This window comes from Lycium barbarum, chromosome 12 (genome assembly GCF_019175385.1).
Source record: "Lycium barbarum isolate Lr01 chromosome 12, ASM1917538v2, whole genome shotgun sequence".
NCBI classification, from domain to species: domain Eukaryota; kingdom Viridiplantae; phylum Streptophyta; class Magnoliopsida; order Solanales; family Solanaceae; genus Lycium; species Lycium barbarum.
In genome coordinates this window covers 4,167,687-4,178,306 of record NC_083348.1, presented here as the reverse complement: position 1 = coordinate 4,178,306, position 10,620 = coordinate 4,167,687, and the positions used below count along the sequence as shown (strand labels likewise).

Here is a 10,620-nt window from a genome sequence, read left to right as displayed (position 1 = left end):
TGAATGAGATTCCACAGCATTTGATTGACAGAGGACAGACTCTGTGGCCACCTGAATGCTCTATCTGCGGAGTCTTTCAACTGTTGGGAGCATGTTATGCAGTGCTAGCCGCAACACAAAGTGATGTCTAGGCAGTAGGCCTTTAGTCAGGATCAATTTCTTCCATGGGGCTTTGGATATTGTGGAAGTAGTGAATTCTAAGCCCTCTTAATACTGAATTTACCTTGGATAGTAAATCTATCCAGTACTATGGATATATCTTCATTCTCATTTAACCACCTTCTAGCATCAAGAATCTTGCTCACCAACCAGCTAGCTTGTTTACGAGAGCTAACAGTAGCTAAGTCCCTTCCTTCTATGTAGAAATTATGTATCCATTTCACCCATAATGTCTCCTTCTCCTAAGCGACAGTCCATAGAAGTTTACAAATTGCTGCTTTGTTTCACAGGAAGAAGTTCAGCAGATTGTCCACCAGTAGATTTGGGCTGACATAGAGTATCCCAGGCTACCAGGGCTCCCTTGAACACTCATTGCTTCCGGTCCACATGAAATTTCTACAAACACTGGTTATCCACTTATCCTAGAGAGTATCTTCATAGGCAATAAGAAGACTTGGGTCCAATATGTCTGGATTTCTAACAATACACTTTTGATCAACTGAAGTCTGCCACCTTAAGATAGGAATTTTGATGTCCGGCATTTTATTCTAGCAATAATTCTATCCACTAGGGTAAGCACTGACTGACATTGAGCTTTCTAGAATACAGGGGGTACTCCTAGATATTTAAAAGGCATTTCTCCCGGGGCAAAATGTATCTCAGCAAGTAGTTGATCCCTAGATTCATTTGATACACCTGATACATACAAGGAACTCTTACCATATTTGCTTCCAAGCTTGATACCTCAGAGAAGTGTTCAAATCTATTCAACATCAGCTTAATAGATTTGTCAGCTCTACAACACATGAGAAGGTCATCAAAAGCAGATCTGCACCAATTTGATCTTGGCACATTGTGGATGATACTTGAAGGCAGACACATGCATAAGTTGCTTCAATGATCTGTTTAAATATTCCATAGCCAAGACAAAGAGGTAAGGAGACATAGGATCTCCTTGCCTTAACCTTTCTTGGCTTCGAATCTGGCAGTTAGGCCCCCATTGATCGATTTTATTTCATTCCAACATGATGTCCATATACACTTGAGGATCTTCTTGCGCAGTTTGCCAACTGTAAACGAGATGCCGAGACTCTTGCATCAGTTTTTACCCCTGCCACCTTCATGGCAGTATATAGTCATCAAGAGCCTCCAAGTAGAAGCACTGACACATATCCGGCTGTTAATAGCATCATTCCAGCCTTACCTCTTAGAGTTGAGCCTTGCGAACAAGACTTCCTACCTGATAAGAATGTCAAACATATAGCACACAATGCTGAAATTGTCAACTGATTAAGACAACTAGTTGTCACTTCTTAGCAACTCAACATTTCTGTTGAAGATATATAAAATACAACCCTAGCTTAGGCACATTTCTTATCCTTTTCGATTATCAAAATTTCTCGAGACATGCAGACACTTCAAGAGCTACATCAAATTGTGTTATTTACATCTTTTTGTCCACAAAGCTAAAAGACTAAGTAGGAAGGGTAGACAAAACTTGTCAAACTCGTGTGGAAGTGATGTCTCTCATGAGTCCAATTAATGCAATTAAGGGATGGTAATAATATTAACACTTATTATTCTTACTGCTATGTATAAATAAAGCTGAAAAAATACAAGTCTTACCTTAATATAGTGTTACACTCCATAATAATCTGTGCTACTTGTATTAAAACAAGAAAGAATGAGTTAAGAAGGTTCAAGGAAAGTTAATCGAGTTAGTAAGAATATCGTTATATATACATGGTTTCCTTAAGTATCCCAAGGCGACACGGTTACCTAAAGGGTGTGGAATCGCGCTATGAGTATGTATATGAAGTAATGCGAGTGACCTTTTAAAGTATTTGAGATTATTAGTAATGATATAGAGGGTGGACAAAAGATATGAATATACTTTTGCGATTGGAGTTTCGTCAAAGTTTTGTGAGTTCTCTAGTTATGTTTAAGGTTATTGTGAGTCTCTGGACCCTTCAAGATGTGTATATGGATTTTTTTATTGATGTATATAAGTGTGTATATGTATGCATAAGAGGTTACATAAGGTTGGAAGAGGATTAGAAGTTAAACGAAATGAATCGGAACAACTTCAGTAAAATTTCGGACCCGATTTTAGTCTATATTGTAGGAGGCATATCTCCTTGAATATGAGGAGTTTTAAGGTGTTTCAAAAGCCTAAAATGAAGTTCATCGAGTCTAGTTTGTAATGCAACAAACCGCTCGTCAAAATGATATCGGGATAAGGAGATATGGACGATGCAAGTTGGGCTGGCAGGGCAGCAAGTTTGGACCCGACCCAAACACTCACATTTCGGCCCATGAGGCCCATTAAACTCAATAGATAAGTCACCACTTTGCCCTATATCATTTCACACGACCTAAAACAGATCCAAAACCCTTATTTTCTCTCCCAAACCCCCTTTCTAATTGAGCCATCATATAAGCTAAATCCTAGACCCTTGACATGATATTAGTTAAAGAGAAGTTGTAGCTTAAGTGTTTTTTGTGTTGTTAAGCAAGCAGCTGGAAAGAGGAACAAGATTCTTGAAGATTCTGATTGCTAAAGGTAATTTCAACCTCCCACTCATGTTATCAATTTGGATTAAAGGTTTAATATGGTGTATACGTGAAGGAAACGTTGATATACAAGCTAGAGAGAGAGAGAGAGCATAAGCCATGGCATTCGGCCATGGCTAGCAAAATTGGAGCTCAAATTTGTTGATCCAAAAATCAGATTTTCTAGGTATTTCAGCCCTTAGGAAGGTGATAATAACGTGGAGAATTCATTTGGAGCAACAAGAACAAGTATTAGTGCATTTCACAAATTCTAGCTAAGTGGAAAAAGCCAACTTGTTAAGGTAAGAGTTGATCATTTTTCTATGTGTTTGATGATGAAGTTGGACGTGTGGGGAATATGCAAATGTAAATTGTATGTGTGAAATTATGTATCTTGATGTTGAAGCATAGTTGTAACTTGGTAACATGAATTGCACGAATGTTGGAATGTTGTTGAAATGTTGTTGAATGCCGTAGGGGCTGTTTTTAATTGAAATTTGATGGACTGATTTGAATTAATATTTTGGTTGTTGTAATCATAGATTATGTGATGAGAATGAAGGAATTTAATGGTTAGAGTTGGAGTTAAAATTGTTGTGGGTTGTTGTAAGGATTATAGAGATAATAATGTGATTTACTTGCATATGGATAGATGATGTGGTGTCGTGTGGCTGCTGTTGTATTTCCCTGAAATTTGCTGAAAAGATGGCATGAAATAAGTCGTAAGAAGTGTATATGGGCTGCTTGGTGTGTTGTAAGTGTTCGTTAGAATTTCGGGCATCGTTATGTTATAGTTTAGGGGCTGTTTTCGGCCCAATTTGGAGAAATTGTTGGATCGTTGGAAATATTATGTGAATTGTTTAGAATGTTCTTGAATGTTGTTAGTATGAGTTTGGGTTAGTATTTGAATGTATAGGCGTTGATGTTGGCTTGAAGGTAAGCCGTTGAATTGAATATTTGGAAAGTTGTCGAATGATGAAAAAGAGAGTATTAATGTAATATTGTCTTTCGGATTGGTTATTGGAGTTGCTAGGTTGGTTATTGTGGTTGTTGCTGTTGATTTTGAGCGAGTTAAATTCTCGGGATGGCCTATTTACAGGGGAAGTGCTGCCGAATTTTCTGTAGAATTTAATGTTAGTTTGGAATGAATGGCTTAAGTGCCTATGTTTAATATTGGATATTCGTTGGCATATTTGTAGACCTTGGGGAGCCCGAGGCGTAGATTGGAATTTACTTTAGATTGGCTATCTTGGAGTGCGTACGAGGTATGTAAAGCGCAACCCTTCTTTCTTTTGGCATGCCTTAGTTTTCAATAGGCTATATCACGAGCCTCGAGGAAATTCCAAATTCGAAATCCGAGCACGTTATGATCCTTATATATATATTTCTTGGCATTCTTATGTATGCTGTGATGAAGTATGAACAATTATGTCTTCGAAAGCATTGATTTCCAAACTTTGTACAAAAAGTTGTTTTAAAGAATTCCGTAACTACGAAATGCCATATCTTTTGCATAAAGGCTCGGATTGCTCCAATATTTTCATAAGAGTTTGCATGATGTATAATGAGTATGTTTTCCATGAGCGGGCCCGATTCGGGTCGATACCCGTTCGTGGGTCCCGCAACTTTCCTTTATGTAATTCGGACGACTTTTGAAAGAATTTGGTATGATTATCATTTCGAATTTCAAATATGATCATTTTACTTATGTTTGAATTTATGATAATGATTTTATGCATATGACTACTCTATTAACTACTAAACAAAAATTGTTTTAAATAATTCATTAAGTCTTATAAATTGTTTTGGCACTCGGAACGACTTCAGAAAGGTATGCTTCTGTAATTCATTATGACATCCGAAACTCACTTATTATGATCCCGTCTGACTTCATTGAATTGGTTTGTCATTGATATGCCTCATCGAGTCTCTGAAAATATTTATGATATTTTAACTGCATTTAGTTTCTCACTACTCTATTCGTGGATGCCCCAATGTTTCCCACACTGAGCCCGGGCCAGGATATGTTGTCAAGCGTAATCCTCTGCATTGTTCGCCGTGCCTCGATGTGAGGGGGCAGGTATACGTGTACATGGGTTTGTGGAGTATGCTGTGCCATGTACACATGTTCTGATATGATTTGCCATGGCCATCTGATATGATATACTATGTTACGGGGTTATGCCCCTATTCTGATTCTTCTGTGTTGTGGCACCAGCGTCGGGAGGGTGGCCACGTTCTGTTTGCCGAGTCCCTTGGCAGGGGCCGGATTTGATATGACATATGTTTCTGTACACACTCCGCATGTTTTGAAGATATGTATTTGATACTTTGGATTTTCTACTCACTTTTTCTGTACGTTCTATACCAGTTATGATTTTGGTTCTGTAATTCAGGCTTTACATATTCAGTACATATTTCGTACTGACCCCCTTTCTTCGGGGGCTGCGTTTTCATGCCGCGCAGGTACCGACGACAGGTTTGCTGATCCGTCCGTCTAGGATATCTTTTCTGCCATTTGGAGCGCTCTTTTATTCAGAGCCCATCTTTTGGTACAGTCTGTCACTACTGTATATATATATATATATATTCTCGTTCATGGGTACGGCGGGGCCCTGTCCCGTTATATGATTTCGTCGGTCTGTTTAGAGGTCTGTAGACATGTTTGTGGGTTAGGGTCTTTCTGTACGGATGCGTGTATATGTTGTGTTTGGGCGATCTCATTCGCCGCGGCGGCCGGTCCGCATATGTTTAAATGTTGCTTTGTTGGCCCTGGGTGGTCATTGTTGGTATTATCTGTGCGCAGGGTTAATTTGGATAGTCTGTAAAACAAAGGAAACTCTGCCGAAATTTTTCTGGAAATTATCTAAATATTGAAATATAGCCTTGTCGGCTTCTGCTATATACTTGAATGCGTTTGATAATATTCGTTCTCAACTCTGTTTAAAAATGATGATTTAGTTTGTATGTCCGTTTGGGTGCCCAAGTAGGGCACCAGTCGCGGCCCACGGGGCTGGGTCGTGACATATAGGATTTGAAGGATCTTGCTCTTATCCACTATGAGGCGAACATCCATAAGAGACCAAACAATGTCTTTCCGATCAGTGTGTCATTTGTTTGGAAAAACAAAGTCATTTCTATGAGCAGGGAGATTGATTTGGTCAAGTAGTTGGCTGTGAGTAGAATTCATCTCCGTTGCTATTAATGCTAAAGCATTCATAGTTTTCCATGTCACTATTTATTAACGATAGACATTGATAAACATTGTCTACTAGCGGGAATGATTTATCATCTGCCAAGAAAGTTTGAGTCCGCTTGTCTACTTCAATCCAACTACATCCAGGTTTCTTCCTCAATCCCAGCTTCTTCATCTTCAGTCTCAACTTGCGTACCTCATTCCATTTGTTCTGCGAAGCATATATTTTTGCCAAAACAATGTAAGTAGACGGATCATCTTCGTCTTTTTGAGTAAGCATCTTTGCGATTTCTTCACCAATATCTAGTTCCCCATGCAAATGGCATGCAGAAGCTAATGCAGTTAATAACTCAACATCCTCCCTGATGTGCGCGTTGCTCTGCAGAATTGCATAGGCTTCACGCAATCTTCCCGCACGTCCAAGAAGGTCAATTAGACATGAGTACTCTTCAGCTGATGGTTGGATGCCACAGTCGCTGACCATTAAATTAAAATAACGGTAACCTTCATCCACTAATCCAGCATGAGCACATGCAGAAATTACTGCAAGGAATGCAACTCTGTCCGGTTTTACATTAGAATACAGCATTTCATTAAAGAGTTTTAACGCTTCAAAAGCTTGGCCTTGAGATCCATATGCGGAGATCATTGTAGTCCATGATACCAGATCTCTCTCAGGCAACTCATCAAAGACTTCAAAAGCTTCACTTACCGCACCACATTTAGCATACATATCAAGCAGCGACCCCGTAACAATTTCATTGGATTCCAACCTATTATCAACAATACACTTGTGGATCTCCTTGCCCTGTTCTAAGGCTGCCAACTGTGAACAAGATACCAAGGCACTAGTCAAAGTGATTGCATCAGGCTTTATCCCTGCCAACTTCATGTCATTATAAACGTCAAGAGCCTCCAAGTAGTAACCAGCTGACACATATCCAGAGATCATTACATTCCAGGCTTCCACATTCTTCTTTGTGATCTTACTAAAGACATTTTGGGCATTCTCCACTCTGCCACATTTGAAATATAAGTCAACAAGTGAAGCGTTAAGAAAGACATCAGATCCTATATTATTTCGAATTATATATGCATGAAGAAACTTCCCATGCTGCAATTGAGCAGATTTAGAGCACGCCATTAATAAGGTGCTTAAAGTCACGGAAGAGGGTTTCATGTTTTCTTCGTTCATCCTTCGTAAAAGCTCAATGCATGATTTGCTATCACCTCTCAAACTATACCCAGATATCATGGAATTCCAAGAAACCAAACTCTTACCAGGGATTTGCTCAAAAATCCGTTTAGCCTTCTCTAAGAAGCCACATTTCCCATACATGTCCACAAGAGCAGAACTTACAAAACCATCCAACAGAAACTTATTATTCACTAATTCCTGATGAATTCTCTCCCCACTTTCCACATCCAAAAGCCTCGAACACGACGAGATTGCTGCTGTATAGGTAACCGAATTAGGCATATATCTCAAATCCTTCATCTTCTCAAAAAATTCAAGAGCTTTTTCAAATTGCCCACTTTGATAGTAGCACGAAATCACAGTATTCCAACACACAACATCTCTCTCAGGCATTTCATCAAATAGATGTATAGCTGACCCGAAAAAGTCGCATTTCGCATACATCCCAATCACTGAACTTGTCACAACAACATCTGATAAAATCCCAGTTTTAATCAAATGAGCATGTATCATTTGACCACATTGGACATTTCCTAAACCACTACAAGCCTTAAGAACACTAGGGAAAGTGTAACTATCAGGTTTAAGATATGGGAATTGTAACAACTTGTCAAAGAGTTGAAGAGCTTCATTGAACATATGGTTCTTAGTATAAGCAGCCATTAGACCATTCCATAAAGTGATATCAAGAGGGTTCTCAAGATTTTGAAAGACTAGCTTAGTGGAATGGAAATCATGGCAAGAGATGTATAGGTTAATTAGATTCTTGGATAAAATAATGTTGCTTTGTAAGCCTAGAGTGACAATCTTTTGGTGCAACAGTTTGGCTTGTTTCAGTGATGTTGAAATACTAAGGGATGATTTCAAGAGGGACAAAATTTTGATGGAATCCATAACACCTTAGTCTCATCAGCAGTCACGTACAAGATTTGTTTGAGCTTTTTTTTTTTTTTTTTTTTTTTCAGTTCGACATTAACTAATTTGTGAAGTGAAGTTCAAAAGTAAGTACAGTAATTTAATCTCTTGAAAATAATTTGTTTTTTTTTGTCTATGATGATTGATGATGATAAAATTTGGTGAAAGTAAATTTTCCCCTTCAATTTGATTTTAAAATTTAAACACTTTCCCCAACGTTCAATAATATTTTGTCCTTGTTATTTTGAATCTTTTCATTTTTATTTTTTTATTTATATAGTCAGACCTCTCCATAACGGCATTCGCATATAATAACATCTCTCTATAACAGCCAATTTTTATTCGGAACCGAATTCTTATGTTATATTTTACTTTTCTATAACAGCATTTCATCTATAACAGCAGTGACCAACTTTATAACAGTACGCTCTTTGTAAAATTAACCCTTATATAACAGCTATCTTCTTTTTTTGGTAATATAATAATTAACCATCTTTATAAAAATAGAATATCAATGATTACCAATAATAAGTGTAGAGATTTTGACCAAATATTTGATCATTTAATACACCATTACAACAGAAAATATTATATATATATATATATATATATATATATATATATATATATATATATATATATATATATATATATATTATTAAACGATTTTCCTTCGTTATACAAAATGTGATTAAACTTAGAATTTGGCAATTAAAAATCAAAAATAGATTTTATGCATCTTTTTTGCCTATAACAGCGAAATATTATTTAAATATCAATGTTGTTATAGGTGTATAACAACAATTGTCTATGACAGCTGGAAATTTTTTAACCCAACAATGCTGTTATAGAGAGGTGTAACTATATATTCTTGTATTAGGTGTGATATTTATTTTTCTAGAAGGGTCAAATATGCCCCCTAACATGTTCGAAATGACTTAAATTTGTCTTCCTTCAACTAATTGGATTTCAATTACTTTTAACAATAATTTCAGGTTAAAATTGTTCATACTTCCACCTATTAGACCCCAATAGCCCTTTATAGTTAAAATGCCCCTCCTTTGACGAAATTATGAGATGACATATGTGAGGCTTTAGCTTAAATAGTTGGTATTGATTTATTGGTCTACATGAATATTATGAATCTGTTATAAAATAAAAGCATTGTAATAAAATAAAGGAGCAATAAAAGCAGAGAGAGAAAGAGGGAAAGGAGCAAGTGTAGTATAGTCATTCTTTTTATTTTTTGGTGTGTATATTTCCATCAATTATACATGGCTATATATAAAGCCTTAAACTTGCAAAGGCAAGCTTGCTACAACAGTAATATTGCAAAGGCAAGCTTGCTACAGTAGTAGTGGTGGCCCACATGGTCATCCACTTAATTTATTCATAACATTCCCCCTTGAATGTCCATGTAAAAGATAAAATTCTAATAAAGACAAATATACAAGTTATTCCTAATACGCATTGCTTGCTGCTTCATTAAAAACCTTACCAGGAAAACCCAGTGGGACAAAAATCTTGGTTAAGAAAAAAAGAGTGCAACGCGTATCTTACTCCCCTTGATAAGAGCATCATTTTGTATCTCGGTGAGGGCATATTTCAATCATGCGGATCAATTTCTGAATACTAATGTTGGCAACCCCTTAGTAAATAAATCCGCTAAATTATTACTTTGATCGAATTTGTTGAGCAACAATTTCACCATTCTGTTGAAGATCATGTGTGAAAAAGAATTTTGGTGAAATGTGTTTGTTCTGTCTCCATCAGCCTTAGCTTTCAATATTGTTGGAATCTTTATCTTCAAGGAGAGACCACAGTTCCTTCCTAAATGTGTTGAGTTATTGATATCAACCATGTGCATTCTCGGCTTGCATTAGAGCCACTAGTATCTTTGAGGGACTTGCCCAAGTAATAATTATTAATTGCCTTATAGAATAGCATAATATGGAACCCACCCACATGCAAATGAGTAATTGTCTGAGATCGTACAACTTCATGCAGAAAATATCCTGCATTTGTATAGACAACAAGACCTTGACAATATTTGTTAGAATAAACAAAATTCATATCAATATTTGATTTCCTTCACATATAAATGTGTAGGAGTTATATTTTTCCTGCACATTAATAGAATATGTTATCCATAATCATAGTATTAGCAAGATATATAAGTGCACCTATTGCACTAAAGAAAATTCCATCATTTTCATGAGGTCTAAATGGATCTTTATTTATACAAGTGAGTTCACAACCATTGGGGTATTCAATGGAATCACCTTTTCTATGTGTAACTTGACTGATAGACAAATATTCTATTCGTCAAATGATTGATTTGTAGTCCAAAAAGAAGTTGTCTTTTCAAAGTCATTCATCTTAAATCCTTTAGTAGAAAATATGCTGCTTTTGGAAACCCTTAAGAATTCCAATAATATCCCAGTCATACACAATAATCATAACAACTTTAGATCCACACCTCTTTGCAGAAACACAAGGCAATTATACCACATGCGTGCTGATTTATTTTTCAATCCTTATAAGGACTTACGAAACTTTATCGAACCAGTTTCCTGAGAACCATTTTATGTTTCATGCA

The 10,620-nt window shown here is 36.7% G+C and overlaps 1 protein-coding gene across 1 annotated transcript; it reads right to left on the bottom strand.

The window, feature by feature from the left end:
- Positions 1–5,392: 5,392 nt before the first annotated feature.
- On the bottom strand, positions 5,393–8,395 carry LOC132622691 (pentatricopeptide repeat-containing protein At5g27110-like). The gene has a single exon (XM_060337343.1). It carries the CDS (start codon positions 7,998–8,000, stop codon positions 5,874–5,876), a length of 2,127 nt encoding a protein of 708 aa, XP_060193326.1. The 5' UTR covers positions 8,001–8,395; the 3' UTR covers positions 5,393–5,873.
- Between the last annotated feature and the right edge of the window lie 2,225 nt (positions 8,396–10,620).

Bases quoted from the DNA above. Each gene is read 5' to 3' on its own strand.
- LOC132622691 (XM_060337343.1), bottom strand. From the start codon at position 8,000: ATGGATTCCATCAAAATTTTGTCCCTCTTGAAATCATCCCTTAGTATT.